Raw genomic sequence first — 21,807 nt, forward strand, 5'->3', positions numbered from 1 at the left:
GACCCATCCACAAGAGTGTGTCCACAAAAATTGACATACAATGATTTAATTGGAAACAATGCAATGATACACATTCACAGTTTTGTTCAGAATTTTCTTATTTACAAGAAACTTTATATTGGAAATCTGTGGGGAAACACAGGACCACTGAGAAAATTATGTCATCCCACTTCTCTTTGAATTTAAATCACATTTGTTATAAGGAGCGACATCCCACTGACCTAAATTTGAACAAAAAGAGCTCCACATACAGCTGTAAGTAAAGAATATGAGACACTTCATTTGATACTTCTTAGGCTATCTTAGGCTTAAGGGTGCATTTCAATAGTTTCAATTTTTAAAGCTTGCTACAGTGGTCTAGATTGAACCATGAGTTGGGACCAAATTTTCTAAGGCAACCTGTGCCAGGAAGCGTACTACTGTGGACCACTTTGTGATGTGATCCAGAGCATGCTTGAGCAAACCATGACATTAACATTGACCTACTGGTGAAGGTATATCAGAAATTTGAAGGATGAATACATAATTTTCCTAAAAGAATTATTGCACCTTTTGAATTTGTCTTGTCTGAAGCAAAAACATTAACTTGACTATATATCAAAAATATTTTTCAATGAACAAAACGTAACTTTTACCAACTATTGAATCTGACAAAATAAACAATGAGAAAAGCAGATTCTTTTTTTTTTCACTGGTAGGTTCATTGGCAATATTGAAATATTACATGATGGGAAAATTATACAAATACCACATATTATGTGCAGATTATCCCATGTTTTGTTTTGTTTGTTTGATTTCAAACCACTTCTCCTCCCTGGACTGTGCCAGACCATATCATTGTGGTGGTGCTTGGATTGATCTGGTTCATTCTGGCATGGTTGGCTTTACCTGGGCCTGAATGCTGCCAATATGAGGCGTCTTCAAGAGTTTTTGCAGACATGTTTTCCTTTATTTTATTTACATTTTTTATTTTCATACTTTTGCCATTTGGCTTTTACTACACATTATGATCCTGTAACACAGTCATGTACAATGTCTGTTACCATAACCATCACCATGTACCCTTATTGCAGCACACAGCTATGTACACTACATGGGAAAGAAAAGTCACTGTTTTCATAACAGACTATTCTACAGACATTCTAAAGTGAGGAGAGAGGGTGAGGTAAAAACAGGAAGCACAGTAATAATAGGATGTGGAATTACATGAGTGAGATGTACATAGTATCGCTGAAAATAGCATAACCACTTGCAAATATACATATTGGGGAAAAACACTTCTTTGGCCAAAAATCAATCACACTCAGAGATGAAATAAGCAAGTCAATTTAGTCATTTGAAAGTAATGTTACTGCATGGTTTCTATGCGGCAGCAATTTTTTTTTGTATGACAGGCAGCAGAGCTAGGGTTTATTAATGGCAAGGAGAAGAGTGAAAACAGAATATATGAATGACCTCATTTGCCTTAGCCAAGCACAAAGAAGATAAGAAAAGAAAATATCCCCTGTTTGACCTCTTCATGTTAAATCTGAACAAATGTTTGAGATCCCCAGCTGTGCACTTGAGAAAGGGAAAGCTGGAAAATGTGTGACATTATATGCCGTTTTCTCAGATAGCTGCAGTAATCAGTATTAGATATGAACACACTTCATGAGATCTCTTCCTGGGTTACTGCTATGGATGATATGCAGTCATGCGTGCAAATTTGATACCATGCCCATTTTCATCCTTTCCAATTTATAAGCCAATCACAGTGATACACAGAGAAGATGAATATTGCACATCTCAATCTACCTCTTCCAGTAATTCAAGAAAAAGGGAAAAGTGCATGACATACTGTAGTTTACAGAATGACAAGCAGTAAATGCAGGTAAAGTAGTAGTACTGGTGAGTAGTAGTAGGAGGAGGAGGAGGAGGAGGCAGGGAAAAGAAATGGAATAGGAGTAAGAGGAGCATGAGGAAGAGTAAAGGAGGAATAAAAGGAATAAGAGCAGCAGTAAGAGGAGTGTTAAAGGGAGTTAAATGAGGATCAAAAGCAAGAGAAAATGAGGAGAGAAGTGTGAGAAGGAATAAGGAGTAAATGGAGGATTAGTCGAAGGTTACACATACCAGTGGTAGATTAGCTCGCATGCCCACAGACTTATTTGAATATGGTGGACTTAATTTGAATATGGTGAACTTATTTTGTGCAAATTAAAAATATCCACTCATCATAATGAGTGGAAAGAAGCAAATGTCATACAAAGATAACTCAAGCACATCTTTAATGAACAAAATTAGTGATAAGTTACTGATAATTGGGATCTGTCAGAAAACTTAGGTGTTAAGGTGAATGCAAATGCAAATTTCACATGCATCTTTAATTCAACAGCCTCCATATTCACTTGCTTTTCTAGCTTGGAATAATCAACTGTTTCTATTGCTTAGCTCACTGAAAACTAACAATGAATATGATTTTTACTTTTTTTAATTCACTGTCTTTTCTTATATGGCAACAGTCAGAATATTTCTGTTGCGTGAAAGCTGGCCATACAAGTACCTGCCCTTTGAGTACAGTCATCCTCAATAATGTTAATATACATATTAAAACTCTACAGAAATAAGTAATAAACAAGATAATGAATAAAAGTGTTTGAAAATGGCTATAGAGGCAATTGATCTCACTACATTCACAGCACACATGCAAATTGAACATGTCCTATGATGAGATGTTTGTGTTTTGAGAGTATCATTGAATACACACAACGAAACACTGCAGTTAGATTCTAATGCACTTTAACATGTCTATCAGTACCAATCTGTTAGTATACCTGGATGTTATTTTTCTCTGGTTTTAAGGTTACTGGGTTGGTAGGGGTCAGCTCCATTCCCGGCAGAAGGTCATAGAGTCTAGGCTGTAGTTAGCAAGGACAGTTAGGAGAACAATATAAATGGGGAAAGATAAGACTGTTCTGTTAGTGCGAGTTAATGACTGATTCCATCTACCACAAATATTTGGCAAAAGAAACAATCATCATCTTGAACTTAAACTAGATCAGTCCCTTTTTTTGTTCAAAAATTGTGTCAAGAAAACAACGTCAGTTACTGATCATTACATTTTTTTGCAACATAATCATTAGTGACAATGCACGGATTAGAAACGTTGTTACCACTTACTTGTATTACCCAGCACTAGAATCACGACTTTAAGGTTCAACTAATAAGAAACACAAAGTTCAGAATATTAGTTGTTATTGTAAATATTAGTTTTTAATATATAAGTTTAACATGGTAGACAACTCATATATCCTACTTGATATAATCCTCATTGTTGAAGCCTCTGACTGTAATGAAGCTCATTGAGATTAATAATCAATTTCATCCCTCACTCATTTTACTACATAATTGAGCTTGATCATGGATACAATAAACTATAAGACATAAAACAGAGACAAGTGTCATCAAACTTGTTATGTTTATATACCAACAAATTTAAAACACAAATCCAACAGCTTTAATTTATCACTGCAATCAGTCGTGAAGTATTCTTTTGGCTTGTTATTCATTCTAGATAATAATAGTATCATCAAATCCTGTAGAAGATAAATGTTGGCAAATTCAAGCACAATACCTCTAGATTTAGATGCCAGCAGTACCACACAGTCATTGGTACACAAGTCTTTTCCTCTTCTACATGTAGCTCCATTAAATGACATTACACAGTATTATTACCAGTGCTGGTCTAGCTGTGCATTTCATAACTAACTGCCAAGTTGTGAGCTTCATATAAATCAAAAGCTTGTTTATCAGCTGCACACAAAGACACATTGTGTAATATGAGAAGACTCCAAATAATAAATGATTATATTTGTGTCAGTATCATACTTTTGAATTTAATATATGCTCCTATGTTGGCAGCAATGAGGTATGATTACTTGTCCCAACCAGTAAATACTGACATGAAATGGAAGTAGAGCCAAATAGGAAGTGTGCATACACAGTATGGCAACTTTTGAGGGCTCTAGCCCACTGTGGACTAAATGTAACACCATCAAATAGGTATGTTATCTTCAGCCTTTTTTAAATCTATCTTTGTTTACCTGTTTTGATTCTTGTCTCAAGGTATGATTTGGTAGTTTATTTTCAATTTGTTTTCAATTTGTTTTCTCCAAGAAAATTGCCGAGCAGCCTTTCCTTTGATATGTGTTTGGGTTGCATGATTTGAGTATCTTTTTTTAGAATCTAATTTGCATAGTCAGTAAATCAATTTCTTGTATGCCTTATATTTGTGGCTAAAATCATATAAGAAAGTTTATCAAGATGAAAATGTGAGGCACATAAGACTGTGTATGAAGCATGAAAGATCAAACCTCAGCAGGTTGTTCTTTCACTGCTGGTAAACTGTCAACACATCATATAAAGTTTGTGTGAGTGCAGGTAAAATGTTGGCTTAGAGGTACAACAGAATTCTTTTGGAACCAAAAAAAGAAAATAAAGAGAAAAAAAAGAACAATGAAATCAATGGATCAATGAGTGTTAGCAAATCTCACAAATACTTAGAAACTTACACAAATTTGAATGAAACCCCCCTCATAATAAACAAAATAAACAACAATAACAAAATCAAAAACAAAACACAAGCATGGCATAGCATCCACTCACAATCTTGGACACTTGACTTTGATGCTATGTATTCACAAAATCTTTCCTTTACTTTATGCTTAAAGGGATTGCACAGTTTCGATTAAGACCTTACTTCAGGTTTCTAACGTTTTTGGTGAGATAATAAGAAACCTTTTATGAAATATAAAAGAGCATGTAATTCCAAGAGGAATTCAACATTTATTTGATGAAAATTGGTTTTGAAACAGAGCGATCCTAAGAAAAGGTGAGATCCAACTTTTATTACGATTGCTTTGTTTTACTTTGTTTTTGAATGTCTCAGCCATTCCAAAACCGATTTCTATCAAATAAACTTTGAATTCCTCTTAAAGTTAAAAGCCTAATTCTCATCTCCACCAATTCTATACCATCCCTGTAATATTGTGTTCAGATTTTTTTTTTAATTGTCTGTACGTTGATTTCCCTCACTTGTGATCATGACCTATAAAACATTGCAATTCTGACAAACTATTGTATGTTTTTGTTATCTATTTGAAGTCATTTTGACAAAAGTAATCTTATGACTCTATGACTATAATGAGAAACCAAGAGGCACGACTTTTAGGTTCTTTACTTGGGCTCATGAGGCAAAACGGATCAGTCTGGTTTTTTAAAAATGCTACAAATTTGTTTGCTTTCATATCACTTTCTTTTACTTGATACATTTTCCCATTCTACTGTGGTTTACTTTTCCTGTGATGCAACTTTAACTTTGGATGTACAGCAAACTATGAAGGACATACCTCTTGTGGCTTTCTGTCTCCATAGCGACCATATGCATTGCCACGCCCTGCTCCATAGCTCCTAGTGCCACCAGCCCCACGCATGGCTCCTGGGGAGCGGCCACGAGGGGCTCCTCTCATGGGGGACCTCTGCATCATTCCTCCACGGCTTGGTGGTCCCATCCTGTGGTCACACCATCAAAATAGAACTCAAATAGTTTTTACACACATACAGAAAAAATTTCAGGGTTTTGCATCGTTCCAATTATGACATATGAGGATTGATTTCATAATATTATGATATAAATCATATGTTACATTGGAATTACAAAGTACACTTTACACGAAATGAAGAATTGAAGCTATATAACAAGCAAACAAACATAGTCACATACTAAAAGCAACTACAGCTTCCTAAGATAGGTAGAGCACTTGATAGCAAAGCACTGAAATATTGGACAATACAAGAGCGACACTGACAATTGAGAATGATATCATCACTTTTTCAAGAGAAAAGTTAGAGATTTCCTGTCTACAGCAAACGAATATTAAGTGTACTTCTGTTACTGGGGGCATCATTTTTGCGAGTTGTAAATTTTGGAAATATCGGTCGACTAGCAAATTTAATGAAAATAGAAACACTGCGAAAGATACCCCATATACAGCAGATCAGCAAATCAATGAACTTCAGTTACACAAATGGAAGGTCATACTTTCAAAAGGTTATATGAAGGAAATGTAGCATCCAAGCTGACTACTTGTAGCAATCACATTACACCAGAAATCTTGACTTGATGTACTTACATTGGGGGCAAAGCACTGGGGCTGCTGTATCCAGGGTAATAGGCAGGGATGGTCTGTGGATTCTCGTAACCATAGAGACCAGGCTGGACATAGCCACGTCCAGCTCCTCGTGTGTAGCGGACATAACTCCCCTTGTCCACTGGCTTGGCCAAGACTACTTCAACCTGTGCCCCATCCAGGAGAGCATCTTTTGATGTAAAAACAAATACTCATTAGTGTACACTTTGACAATGCTTGTGATGATATTGATAACGTATAGTACAAATGCTGCACATGCAAGAATTCAATATACATTAATTAGAAACATTCTGATATTCATTATACAGTCATACTTATGACATTATTTGAAAATAGTTTCATTCAGTACTTTCTCTGCAGTGAATGGAACACAATTTCCAATTGCAAACCACAAAACACATTGGACGTATAGCACTCTACAAAACTTGCCACTATGTTTTGTGTTGACAAGTTCATTATGGAGAAGAGCCTCATTCAAACTTTTAAAAACTTCTTTCACTCAAACACAATGGCTAGAGATATATATTTCTGATTATCAGAAGAAGATAAAAGGATGCATCAAACTTTTCACTTAATATGCATAAATGACACAAGATAGCTAAAGACATAATATAAATTTTTGCCTGGGAATGTCCTTCAATCATAAAATGAATTTACAATGTATTCCTTTATGTTTTGGTTTGTTCATTTGTCTGTCTTTCATTCATTTATTCATTTATTTATTTTCAATTTATTTATTTATTCATTTATTCATTTATTTATTTTCAATTTATTTATTTATTCATTTATTTATCAATCTGTCTATTATTCTGGAGTCTGGTTTATTAACCATCACTTTCAAAGAAGGAGATTTACCTCAGTCATCACTAAAAAAATAGGTCTTTCAGATCTTTTCACTGCATCATCTTACTTCAAATATTCAAAAGTCATTTAAACTTCACAATTTAATCATTAGTTTATTATTTTGATTAAAATTGGTTTTGAAATGGCTGAGATATCCACACAAAGCAATCCTAAAAAAGGTGGGACCCACCTTTTTTAAGGATTGCTTTGCTTTACTTTTTTTTTGATATCTCCACCATATCAAATAGATTTTCATCAAATAAAGTTTGAATTCCTCTTAGAATTGTATGATCTTAAATATTTCATCAGTGGTTTTGTAATTATCTCAGAAAAAGTTAAGAGCTGAAAACTGTTCTCAACCAAATTTAATCCATCCCTTTAACAGAAAAGGAGGATATAGTGAAGATGAGTAATAAAATGTAGCTCTTCATTCATATAAAACCCAAATGGGTGTCTCTGAGTGAACTTACTGTCCATGGCATTCATGGCATTCAAGGCATCATCACGCGTGTAGAAGTGGACAAAGGCAAAGTCCCTGAGTTTCTTCACCCTCTCCACACTACCCTCCTTGAGTTTGTTGAACTCCTTGGTGATGGTTTCCTCTGTTGTATGCAGCATCAGGTTCCTCACATACAGAATCTTCACCTGCAATATGGAGATGGTGCACATTAGTAGTCTGGATTAGCAGCTTCATGAAATTTAGCAAAGCTAATCTGAGACTGGCATATTCCTAAATTTTCACAGCACTGCCACATTCCTAAATTTTCACAGCACTGCCACATTCCTAAATTTTCACAGCACTGCCACTACATACTGGACACTTTCTGATCACAGCATATAGAAACAACAAAAAACATTCAAAGAGCTGTCCTTAGAGTCAACTATCTTCAGGCAGTGCCAATCCCAAACCTTTGTATTCATTTGTAGTATATTGAAGGAACACCACAGGACATGCACATGTGCCAATACTGACTGCCTGACTATTAAAATGAAATCCAATAATACCTATATCAAAAATTTCGATGTAGCCTACAATTAGCATTTGCCATTGAAACTTTCCTAGTTCTTACACTGATAGGACTACACTAGTATACTATGATATAGTCAATGACATTATATTTTTGCCAAATGTGGTCACTAAATATTCTAGTTGTATCAAAGAATACAATTGCTTCCATGAAGGTCTTTCATTTTTTTATTTTTTTTAAAACAGAATCCAGCTGCTGGTCTTTGCTGTATATCATAAGAGATCTAGTCTGGATTCGCTGAAGTCTTCCTAGGGTAGTCTTTCATGGTGGTCTGTCTACTAATTACACACACACACACACACACACAAATGCTTCATACTACCCACATATTGTATGAGACTGCATTAACAAGACTGAATGCACGACTAAATACAAGCTCCATCTATTGAACCAGAGTTAATGATTAACCTATGTGTAAATGAAGGCCTTCTGTTTGTTGATAGTATCTCAGCATTGTCTGCCTAAAAGTTGATACCTTGTGTGAGGGTCAAATGATATATGAATGTGTATGATAACTGTATCTCTAACACACTATGGTAATCAAACCCTTGAGATAGTTTCATCTTTGCATGTGTTATACGGTAATGCATGTCTAGCAAGCCAACGTGTCAGAGTTCATATCATGACATTATACAGCTATAAAGCTTTTCAACCATGGTTTCATCATTTGGGTTCACTTTTCACGGAAATGCACAATCTTACAAACAGACAGGAAATCTTATGTAACAATGTGTTCACAAAAAACTACAGGTAATGTTCACATCATACTTTTTTTTTTGCACAATTAGGCATCATCATTTGTATGATAGGTCATAAATGCCATATCATGTTTAATTGCATAGTGATGTATTGATCAAAACCATATATGTGACCCTGCACCTCAAAACAAACAAAAAGTCGCCAGACATGAATTCTAGTTAAGACCATATTCTGAAGAGCAGACTTTAAGCTTTAAAATGATGTATAACTCAATCAAATGGACTCTCCTAACCTATCTAAATATTGGAAAGAAAGTACAAACTCAGGAAAAGTGTGAACTGAGAAAAGAGGCTCTGAAGTACAGTGTCTATTCAAGCGCTTAATCTTTACCAAACCTTGCTGGCTGTGCGATGAATGGGACACAAAACAGGAAGTAAACCACTAGAGTAACAACAATGAAGGGATTATCAGATTAAACTGAAATTAAGCATGCCTCATTAACACATTCTGTCCATAATTAATGCCAACTTTCAAAGCAGTAGCCCTATCCTTTCAAAAGTTATTAGAGTTGAAAGTGAAGAGTGTGGACAAGGTTTTTCAGAAATGAAAAAGGGATTCTAAAGACACACCTAATCACACTATTCTACAAAAAAATTTTCGAGATAAACTGCTAAAAAAACACACTTCCATGCCTGTTTTATGATATCAAATTTTAGCATAATGTAAAAGAAGACCCAATCTTTCAGAAAATATGAAGAAGTCAAGTTCGGCTAGGTTGACCCATTTCACTTATTTTCAGTCCTCACGCAAAATCAGTGTGTGCGACTTTATGTTCGTTTTGAGGTGCACGGTCACATATGGGAATCAGCATTAGTTTGTTAACAAAGACGTAACATTTTTTTTTAAAACCTATTACACCATTCAGCTGCTAACCCCTCCCCCCCTCCACCCCCCCCCCCCCCCCTCCACCCACCCTGGAAGAATTATTAGGTCTACTGCTAGATAATTGCAACACCATTTCATGTTCAAATAAGAAATTTAGTGCAAATTTGATTGTAGGTCAATGTGAGGTTTGTTAGGCCATGACATCACTTCCCTGATTTGCACACAGTGGTTACTACTCTTAAACATTGTTATCTTTTCTTATGCTTCACATCTGAAATTCAGTTTCTCTGATATACACCATATGGGTAATTCCATAAAATAGGGACCCACTTTGTGACATGCCTATTTTGCCAATAAAATCAGAAAATTCTGAAAATTAACATTCTAAACTGAAATTGAAGGAAGTCAGCATACCAAATTGCAGTGTATGGGGAAAAACTGGTTCACCATGTAAAGGGGACACCATTGGTGTCCTCCTTACACGGTGAACCATCCATTTTGGCATCTTACCACATATTTCAAACTAGTTCTATGTTTGTTTCAATAGAAGTGATTATTTTGAAGTAAGAAATTAACTATACTATTGAAAAAATGACACAACCCCTATTTTTGGCCAGGAAAAAGATTCTTCAATGTTTCTCGTGTAAGGGGGACACCAAATATCATTTTTGCATTCTTTTTTCTCAGATCAATAGAGTGGTCAATATTTGATACCTGTTACAAAGAAACCACAGCTACATTGTAAAATATGCCAATGAGTAGCATTTATTGTTGTGATAAGACACAAAAAATTAGCTATCACTGTGTCCCAACGTAATATTTAGGAGGGCACCAAAGCCATGTGTGTGAAAATTATATTTTTTTTTTCAAATTTATTTATTTTACCCCAATTTTCTCTTGAAATCTTTTAAACTATGTGATTTCTACCAAAATAACAACAAACAGTTCAACACTGGTCCTTAATATGGATTCCACACTCATCAATTAAGGTTTCTCGCGTAAGCAATTATGGGGACACCAAAACTTACACGTGAAACGTCTTTCTTGGAATTTACGTGTGCAAATGTGTATCAATTGATGCATGAATTGTATTTATAGTGTTCAAAATTTGCTCGTCTTTTATCATTTTTGACCCCTTAAAATAGAGTTTAATCCACAAACAAGCTGTAAATCTGTCTAACTTGTGTTACAGTAAAATGTCACACAATTTTGCCCAAAAACGTTGTGATTTTGCACTTTTTGTCAAAATTCATGTGGAACTTTGAAGAAGCAATTTCTATATTTTACTTTGAAAAGGAAGATACTTACCTGAATAAGAGTATTCAGAAGTAAAATTGATTTAGGGTATGTAATTTTTCAGCAATGACAATATATGAAGCAAATAGAAGGGGCATTTAACTAGTCGTGGGACCCTTTTTAATGGAATTTCCAATACATTAAAAATAGCTGGAGAACATCATGTGGAATTTCCCCACCAAAATAGTTACAGAGAGGTCATGGTTTATAGTCTGTAAAATCATTGTGCAGATTTGTACAAGGTATTCACATCTTCCTATTTACTCCAAGTTTCTTATAATTGCACATGAAAGACGAATGTGTAGAATCATTACCATGACAACTATTCAATATACAAGGAAAGACAGTTGATTGGTCTGTTGCACTGCAACATAATTATGAATGGTACTGTGGTCCAGTGCACTGCATCCTGTGCTTTCAATAGGGTCTAGGGTTCAAGTTTTGTCTAAGCACTGTGTCCTTGAGCAAGGCATTTCATCTGCCAATGTGAAAAGGTGATTTGCTGTAAAAGAAGCTGTGTGTCCAACAGTCTTGACGCAAAATATGTGACCTTAAATGACCTGATGTGGCAGCCTATAGACAGAAATGCTCCTTTGTGTAGCAGTAGAGTGAGCACACTCAAGGCGCAGCTTTGGTACCAGCTTAGTACTAGTGACTGGATAATGATATTGTAAAGCACCATCACATGTCAAAAAAGAGCTTGCTGCTAAATATGAAAAATTTGTATCAACACTTTTATTGTGATAATTTTTATCAAGATCATCCTTACTGATTACTATTATTCTAATTATCATAATCATGATTTTAATCATCATTATCATCACTAAAAATGTGACGCAGAAATCTTTGTATTTATCTGCATATATACACCTTAGGCACAGACCTGGCTAATCCATCCTATGCTCTATGTATCACATACATCCACTATGAAAAATAACCTGTTCACTCATGTAGAGTATTCCCATGTAACACTATTCATGGCAGGCCCCTTTGCCTTGTTAAGCTAATATTCCTCACACTTCAATTTCCTGATCAGTTGCAGTTTACTCTGCATTTAAATAGTACCAAGGTAACTTTTTCTTTCTTTCTTTTTTTTTCAGAAATCACTTTCTATCTATAGTCGTATACCAGTACCTGTATCTTCAAATTAACAACAGATACATTTCTTATATAAAGAAATCTCTAAAAGAGCCTCCATGCACACTTGACAGTGCTTACAATGTACAATGTGTGACCTATATGCAAAACACTATGCCCTTTTACTTCTCTTGATTGTATAAATTCAATTCTGTAACATCACTTAAAGGTCATATCATGGTGATGGCCCATATGGATGAGCAGATATGTACCCTAGACAGTAGGTAAGATACTCTAAACGCATCCTATTAAAGATGTGCAGTAAAATAGTATCTGTTAAGGAATATCTGACATAAAAACTGGGGAAGCTGCATATTCAATGCCTCATCATATTAAAAAAAAGAAAAGAAAGGCACATTTAATTTTGAAGGAGGAATAACTAGAAAGGCAGTGAGAGGGCAGACCTCTGCCAAGCAGCTCATTTCCACAACACATACATGTACTCTGAAAATTGTTCTTATTTCCTGTGATAAAGAAGCCTTTCTGTTGCATTTTGTCTCAGCAGGGGTCTACCTCATATGAAGCAGGTAGCTGCACAATGCGCTTCAAACGCACACTCAGTGCATGTATATGTTCTTTCTTGCGTCATTATCATCTTAAAGTTGGATGGCTACACTGACACAAACAAGGCTGTACACTGTATTTGTCTATTCACAGGTATGATATGCCAGAAATTATAAGTAAACTCTTTGCATCATGTCGGGTAATAGTCAATTTGCATAAAGGCATACCTAGGAATGATATGAGAACTGGTAGTCATCCTTTAATACCACAAAGATAGATTGCAACCGATCTCTGCGACGTAGGAGTGCTGTTCGGGAAATTGGTTCTATTCAGAAGGTGCTATAATTTTACCATACACCCATCCATCATGCACTTGACCCAGCTACATAGATCTGTTCTACAGCCAATATCATCAATACAGGGTACTCCTCATTGTATATCATTTAACGATAATAAGAAACTGAGATAAATTTTGTTACAAATATAAGTTTAAAGATACATGTAACATTACATGATAACAACTGGAAAAACTAGATGTTATTTGTAGAGGAGTTGGGTCAAAGAAGCTAACAATAATTCATCATTTTCTTGGATCATATTTGAAAACAGACAAGTCAAGCGTGATACACTCTCGCTACAGTAGAATAACGAATAACCCCACATAGGTTTCATAATTTCTTTGGTCATTCTAAAATTTTCACTACCTTGAAATAAAGACCTATACTTTCTCAAATCTCTTTAAAAATGTGACACTACAAATACTATTCAAGTGGTCGATGTGAAAAGGATTAATATATAAAAGGCTGAAAGGAAAAAAAAAGATATATGTTATATCAATCTGTTAATCATTCTGTTATCATTTTGATATTGAAACAATACAAATATGCTTGACCTTGCAAAAGAGGAAATGACATATAAGTCAAGCTCAATGGTAGCTGGCTGGTGAGTGAAAGTTTTTGGTTTGGGTAAATTGGTGACATTGTATAACCACTTGTGATATATCAGGATATCAATTAAGCTACTGGTTATACATGTTCGCAAAAGTACCATTAAATAGGATTGCATAAAAGCAACAAGGATGTGATTTCCATCCCATTTCATCAACTTCTTTAGCACAGAAGTCTGCAAAATGTGGCTGCTTCCTAAAAATCCAATATAGCGCTTTTACAGGGTGCTCTACGCCCCATGAGGAAGAGTCTAAAAATAGACTCGATATAATGTTGAGTCAACTTGCTACGTTTGGTGATCAAGTGCACCCTGTCATAGCAGCTAGGAACTATGACTGTGATTAATCAGGATTGAAATCAAATTTCAAGTGGAGTTTGTACCTGGCACAATGACATGACGTAGGCATTATGGGGGCATGGTCGAGCAGCAAGTGTCCACGTTGGCATCAAGCTATTGGTGTGTTTAAATGCTGGTGGTTTCCTTTCCTCTGTGCAAATTGACACAACCCTGGATTGACCCCTGTACTCTGCACAGCCTTACTCTTGTTGTAAAACAAACATATCATGCAAATACACCTTAAACATACGCACCCTGTAGTCTCTACTGCATGATGCATGCTCTACACTGTTCTTATGAACCTAGGGCCTCTGAAAGCAACCAGTGCAAGGGAGAATAATATCTTGCATCTGTACATTGGGCAGTGGTTGTTGTGTTTCTATTTTTTCTAGAATATATAGTGCTTTGCATTATTGGGGAAGATGTGACAGCAGGTCTTGCGTTTGGAATTTTTGAATATCAGACATAAGAATTTGCACATACTCTGGACCAGAATAATTGATTGCTCTTTAGAAAGGGCCAAAAGTTTACCTTGACCTGTGACCTAAATTTTTGCCAACCAACTCAGTGATTTCCCCTTTCTTTCTAACCATGTCACAAGTCGGTGATAATCTGTTACTTTTTTTTTTCTTCGCTGTGTTACAGTAGGCCTAGAATGTCATGAGATGTTCTTGGCCCCATTCAATTCATTTTTCTTTTAAAATCTTATTATCTATAACTGCCTGATAAAGCCCTAGTGAGCAATTAGAAAAATTATAACCTGTGAGGGTGTATGAAGAATGGTCAGGTAGATTAGTGACTACATTAAAATGCTACCCTATCAAAACAAAATTTATGAAAAATGCAAATGATTTTTATGCAGAAGACAGGTCTTACAATTAAAAGTAAACATGCATTATAGGATTGCGCTGGGGCAAAAGTGTATGATCAAACAACGTAACATACTCACTGCAAGAAATTAACAATCATTGGCTAACACCTTTAAACATGGATGTCTTGTCTCGTAGCAACTGAAAAATGCCTTTGAGTAGCTAAGCCTAACATACCAGGAATTTCATATAATACAGTGTAGGCCCCTATTTGTATGTCTCAGTAGAAATCCACAATGGTAGATGTGAAATAAATTATGACATTGTACATATACTTACTGCCAGTCAAAGGTAGCTATGCCAGTTAAAACAAGATCTTCTTTCTTTTAGTTTTGTTTAGTTTCTTTTTAGTTCCTTTTTTGCATTTCTTTAATACCAGAAGACCATTTTGCTTTGGTAGTGTACATGATTTACATTATATATATGTGTTTGCATATAATCAGAAATAGTTGTTATAAAGTAGCATTGGGAGAAAACTTGTGACAAAAAGAAGAAGAAGAAGAAGGCTAAGGGAGCACACACATGACAAGCCAAGGCTGTACTGGATTCTATATACTGTAGATGATTTTACAGCCTTATCAAGTCTCTGATATATACCACACCACTCTTGGGATGCTGGGACCAAGAAATGAACTAACCCCTACATCCCTCAAATTAGTGATGGTTGGACAAACATACTCATTATCCAATAAATCTGTCTGATGGGATAAACAGGGTGAAACTGATACCCTTCTGGTCTGGCTGCCCCTAAATTCTCACACAATGAAGGACATACTTTGTGCCTGTCCTTGAAATAAGGACACAGACCTAGACAGACTCCTGTATCACTGGTCCTGGATCCCACTACCTATCATTATATTACTGGCAAGCTACTCTAAATTCCCACATTATTACACTTCATATCATTTTCTGGTTTGTTTCACTACCCTTAAGACAAGGCACTAGCATGCATGCGGAAACATTGATGGTCGACAAGCAAAAATGTCATCCTCATTTTACCCCGAAAATCGCTGCGTCATCCATGACCCTTAACAAGCCATTGTTTACCTAGCACACACGTGGACTATTCATTGCACCATTCTGAAGTTGATTAAGAATATCTTCATATTTAATGTAAAATCGTTATTATTTGACAGTGTGCATCGAATATTTTTGAATTAAAATGAAAACAGCCACAAAAAACAAACATGGTGACAAACACAAGCATCACCATCTATAGCAGTCTTCTCATTCATAGTGAACACAAGGTTACATGCTAGCTATATCCAGTGAGCTCCTCCAGAGCACACAGCATGGCATGATTGGTTTGGGTGTCCTGTGAGCGTTTAGTGCTGTCTTCACCAGCTTTCAATTGGAAACTGGTGATGGTACAGAACACTGTATCAATGTTGTTGTGTGTTTACTATTATGGGATACTGCATAGGTATGCAGCATATGTGGGTTCTTTTCCACAATTTCCACAATATACATTCTTTACAACCCAGTTGGGCTACTTTGACAGTATGATACATTACCGATTGATATCATACTTGAACATTGGCAGGTAATAATTCCATATTTGACAAGTCAGAAGAAACACCTAAGCTATCATATTTGCTGTGCTCCACCACTGTGAAGAGCTTGTGACAAACCAGCTATTGCTTGTATTTTCTTCAAAACACAAGCTCACAAACCACTGATTTACATCTTGAGAAAACTGTAACGTATTTCAACAACCACTAAGTGGTAGTATGATGAGAGTATTATTGAAAATGGTAGAACAGATTACCATGGTATCCAGTCATACAAGCACAAAAGCATTAGCACACATACACAATTTGTTGTAATGTGATGGCTAATGTAAAATACATCACCTGTACATTACTTGTAAGAAAGATATGCCTGCCCATGACATCATATTTGACAAGGAAATCAATTCACAGTATCATTCCTATAGCAAACTATGCTCTTTACCTTAACAAGGTTTTACTGCTCATCAGTATGTTCTGATCTGCTTACTTCAGGGGGGTGTTTCATCAATTTAGTCAGCGCTGACAAGTTGTCAGTCACTGACAATTTCAGTAAAATTCTTGGTTTTGATTGGCTGAGATGCTCTGGTCACTGACTGTTACCATGGTGATTGTCAGAGACTGACAACTTGTCAGCGCTGACTACCTAGATAAAACACCCCCCAGATCACAGTCTTGTATGTTACTTTAATATTTCTATCTGTACAGTTGATGAAAGTCAAATCTATAATCAAAAGTGAGTTGATTATCCTGATAGCAAGAAAGCTGTTAGACTTTACAGGCTAAGAGGTGATATCAATTGTCTCCTTTATATGAAGCTATGAAAGGTTTGAGAAAACTTGTGATATTACAGAGTGCCAACCTGAGATGTGGTCTAAAAAATTTGTGAGGAAAGAGTAAAGCAGCTGAAAGAGAGCTCAATCTCTCTCTCTCTCTCCCCCCCCCTCCCCCCCAAAAATATACAGTGTGTGTATATATATATATATGTATATATATATATATATATATATATGAAGAAACTGTGGTATTATGTGGTCTCTCATCAAATGGATCATTCTGATAATACACAATGTACTGTTTTTCATCTGGAGAAGCAAAAAAGCATGATGACAGAGATGCACTCGCATATCATGATGACAAGTGTGCACAGTTTGCAAAGGGGTGAGAGACTGTGATATTGCCCACACTGGACATTACAGTTTGCCAAATGGGCGATTTGGCCAAGAGTGCATACAGTGTACTAGTATGTATTTATCAGGCTTGAGCCCATTCACATGACTTGCAGAAAATTGAACAAGTTTCCCCCGGCAACCAATATATGGGTTTATAGCACCTTGCTAGAATACCGTTAACTTTGTTATAGTCTGTGGGAAGGCAGAAAGAGCTAGAAGTTTAAGCAATACTAGAAGCTCATAATGCTATTTCAGGATTTTTTTTTTCACTTAACCATGCCATACATGATTTCATATATCAACTGCTGATGCAGCATGTTCCTGTGTTGCTCACTAACATGAATACTCTTCAATTCTTCAATAATTGTAACACTTGTCTATAGTGTTAAAAATCATCAAGGAGCAAACAAGGGTGGGGGTGGTTGGCAATTAAAAGGAAAATTTGTATGCAACTGTGATGTAAAACAATTATTACTGCAAGTGTGCATAACTGGTGTGGGTGCATTGTGTCACTGCATGTCAAGTGTGGACCATTCTTGTTTTGCATCCAATATCTAGTTAGCCAGTCCCTAGAATCCAGCAGTCATGGATCATCTGATTTTCATTGTTGTCATGACTGAAATCAGTAACAGACATCAGAGAAAAATACTGAGTGGTTGTCATGATACAGCTTTATCCTTGCACAACATCCATTGACACTGAGGCACATATATTAAATTGCTTTGGCTTCATAAAAGGACTGACTGGTCACATTGTACATAATAGGACCAGTAACATACAGGGTGCACAAAACAAGGAGAGCATATTGGAGTATGTGCTGAAGCCAACATTATTATATTGTGAGATTTTTAGTAAGATCCAGCCTCTTGATATCTGGCACAACAAAATTTACAGTTTGATTCAGGCACTGAAATTATCATGTATTTCAGCTAAGTCCTTCAGCTAGATTTTCCATTTAACTTGCTTAATATGCAGCACTGTCACTTTGGCTCATCCAAATTTCTTTATCTTTTTTTCCCCCATAAATTCATGGGAGAAAATCAGGATTTTTTTTTCTGGCTTTGAGTAAGGTGATAAGTGACCCATGATGTGACTTAATATTTCTGCAAAACCTTTCTCACTTTTGCTGAATCTTGTTAAAAATTTGCATATCACACAATTTTATGGATGTCTTCATTTTCTTGAAAAGCATTACAAAGCACTAGACAGTTTTCTTCTTCTTTTTTTTTTAAGTCTCGAAGAGTAATAAAAATGAACTAGAGGCTCCATGATTACCTGGAAGATGGCAGTAACAAATTCGTTTTTTATTTCATTTGCAGAGACAAATTGAAGAAAATTCACACCTCAACCCTCAATCCCTGTGCTTAATATTCTCTTACTTTCAACTTCATTCTAACCAGGTATAGAAACATTTCAAATTTTAAATTAGTTAATATTCATCTTATGGCCAAATCCCAAAGTTGATTTTGACATTATAAGAGCGCTGAAAAACACCTTTTTAGCTAACCTCACAGCAGTGATTTCATCTTTACAAAGTGTGCTCAACTTCATTACAGAAGGGTTATCAAAAGTTTGAAGAGTAGTGACAAGTGTAAACTGCCTGACCAGCTCCTATTGAGCTCTGAACAATTAAGATTGTAGCAGATAATAGTTTATGATTAACTCTAAGTGGCTATTCAAATATTGGTTATACTACCAGAAGCTCTGACTTGTCTCACACTGGGCTGTAGGAGATTTCAAATATATACACACAAAATACAAACTTTCATGATGAACTTCTTTTCAGGAAAGTCTCCCTCTCATGATGACATTAATTTTGAACCTTTTCTTTTTTCAGATCTGGGGCAAGGCAATTTTGACTGATTAGTCTGACATCAAACAGGTTTCACGAAAAGCAGAAAATGAAGTAAGGTTTAAAATGATCTTACTGGGTTTTTTTAATGAAATAGTTTGTTATTACTGTTGATGTTGTTTGAAATATTAAAAAAATTAAACTTATGAATGGTTTTCCCCATTTTGGTATGACTTTGTGAAGAAGCAAGTTAATATAGAACATGGGATTTCTTGGGACATTTCTAGTGTTCACAAACTTCCCATAGATGTTAATAGTGTACTGTATGTTAATTGAGAAGGTTTACAACTACTCATGTCCATAACAGATTACAGATGTAGATACCTAACAAATTTGGAATAGAAAAAAAAAAAGCAAACAAACAAGAAGAAAAAAACATGCAAGGTGCCTAGTTGCTACTTGATCAAGAGCTCAGGTCTGTGTGGTTCCCTAAAGCCATGTTAATAGTTAATTGTGGTCATTCTGGAGGATACAATGTAAGCTGCTTCATCAAGTAGACAATGTAAACCACACACTACAATTCCTTGAGCTGATATACCTGACTGGTTTGTTCTTCATAAGGATTGACTTCTCATAATGATGCTCAGTTTTAAATTGAATCCATTGTGCATCTTTCTAAAAGGTGCCATACAACATACAGAGTTGTACTCACAGTCGATGGTGCTTTGTAGACAGCATGCCTGCATTACTGATTTTAGAAATAAAACACTACAGTGTATGTTGATTCACTGAAATACATGTACTGCTAGGCAATGGCACTACTGATACTTGCTTTCATCTCAATCATGTCATGAGATGTGAATAAGCATTAATGTTTAAAAGTAATGGTGAAATCAAGCATATGTATTGAATATATGCTATAAACTTTACAACAGTGATTTAAAATGATAGCTTTATTAAAGTGAATGGTTACAAAGAATTCTCTGATCTTAGGAGAACCTGATATAGAGCTGTGTTGTAACTCTCCTCAGTGACACTGTCACAGATATTCAATGTGAGTGAAATTAATTCACCAATGATCACTGCTTGTACCTTTAGAAAAAAAGAGGAAAATCACAGTGAAAGAAAGGAACTCCATGTTCTAAAATGAACACAGTAAATATGGCTCATAATTGAGTTGATAGGGGAAAAAAAAGAAAACTGCATTATACACAAGTCGGAACTTTAGAATTGCCCTCAAATTCATAACAGAATGGATAAAATTCTAGCCAATATCATTTTTTTTTCCATTACAAGCAATGATTTGAGTAGTGACCTAGATGATACTAGACTCTACACAGGCATGCTGTAGGACATTGCATTGTATTATACAGTCAGCATTTTCACTCCCTTATTCAGTGTGTCTCTGGCTAATTGTTATCCAACGACACGTTAGCACCCATACATAACTCATCCTTCTAACTGCAGCCAATACATGTTTGCCTACTTACCAAGCCTCAACAATAGGGGTTCTCTGTTTGCATTTGATCTTTACAGCTTTCCTTGGGTGGTAAGAACCCTGCATTTTGTTTGAAATAGGAGTCAGTCTTGAGATCTAGCCTCTCAGTTTGTCTTCTGACTTAAACCTGATTAAGAAATGCATCTTTTCTTAAAAGCCCAATGAAAGAACTTTGCACAAAATCAGCAATGAAAGAGAACAATACCTTGAAAAGAAATTGATCAATCACTGGATATCTGGTCTACACTAAATCTGCACAATTATTCTTAGAGCTGTGTGCATACATCAATACAATGCTTGTATTTTTCCAATCAAATTACACTTACATTTTATATCACATGTACTGTGTACAGATGATTTCCACACTGATCCAACTCATACACTTTGTAGCATGCAGTGTGCATCTCACCAATGACTTTTTCACTTGATTGTATAATCTCACAGGTTAGGCATTCTGAGTGTGTGTGGTGACAAGTCTATACACAAAAATTAAAGCATACAACGGAAAAATGGGTTCAAGATTGTTCACAATACCGAGAAAGGCATAGAATAATTTGCATGATATTCTCCTTGCATGAATATAATTATATTAAAAGAAATCTAGTTATTTGATTCACAATTTTTCCTATCATTTGGATTTTTCTATGTACATGTAGTCTGACAAAGGCAATTCAGTGAAATAATAACATCCCAAGCACAATTACATTGTTCATGACATTTTGATTAAAGTGTGTCGTGAACAATTTTCATTTTCCACTAATGGATGGTTGATGATTCATAACTATACTTAAGTACATGTAGGGTACTAATCAGCTAGGCTCATAGCTAGCTACATATATGATTCAAGTTTCAAACAAAATACACTGTAGCCTCCTGGTTTGTAGGTGGACCAATCATATCCTGCTGTAATATTCTCCATATCGGCTGTGTTTGAAGAAGGGAAACCTACATGTATACAACATGATACTGTAACTCTGTCTTGAAATCTAAATTGAATTCACAATATTCAAAGAACATCGATACGGATGTATATCAGAAAAAAAAATCATCAAACTGACATGTCATGGAATAATTTCTACTATTTCATGTTTTCCTGGAACAGTACTA

General features: G+C 35.6%; 1 protein-coding gene across 2 annotated transcripts in view; it reads right to left on the bottom strand.

Moving 5' to 3' along the window:
* Window positions 1–21,807, bottom strand: part of LOC139711654 (APOBEC1 complementation factor-like) — a 39,775-nt gene that overhangs the window by 13,137 nt on the left and 4,831 nt on the right. For both annotated transcript variants that reach the window (XM_071623515.1, XM_071623516.1), the window contains exons 2-5: window positions 7,499–7,673; window positions 6,168–6,354; window positions 5,385–5,547; window positions 2,811–2,894 (exon numbers count right to left, since the gene is read on the bottom strand). In XM_071623515.1, coding sequence (XP_071479616.1) covers window positions 2,811–2,894; window positions 5,385–5,547; window positions 6,168–6,354; window positions 7,499–7,673 — 609 coding nt within the window. The remainder of the gene's footprint in view (window positions 1–2,810; window positions 2,895–5,384; window positions 5,548–6,167; window positions 6,355–7,498; window positions 7,674–21,807) is intronic.

Source organism: Diadema antillarum, unplaced genomic scaffold, assembly GCF_040938485.1.
Source record: "Diadema antillarum isolate AM-2024a unplaced genomic scaffold, OU_Dant_1.0 seq00001680_RagTag, whole genome shotgun sequence".
NCBI lineage: Eukaryota > Metazoa > Echinodermata > Echinoidea > Diadematoida > Diadematidae > Diadema > Diadema antillarum.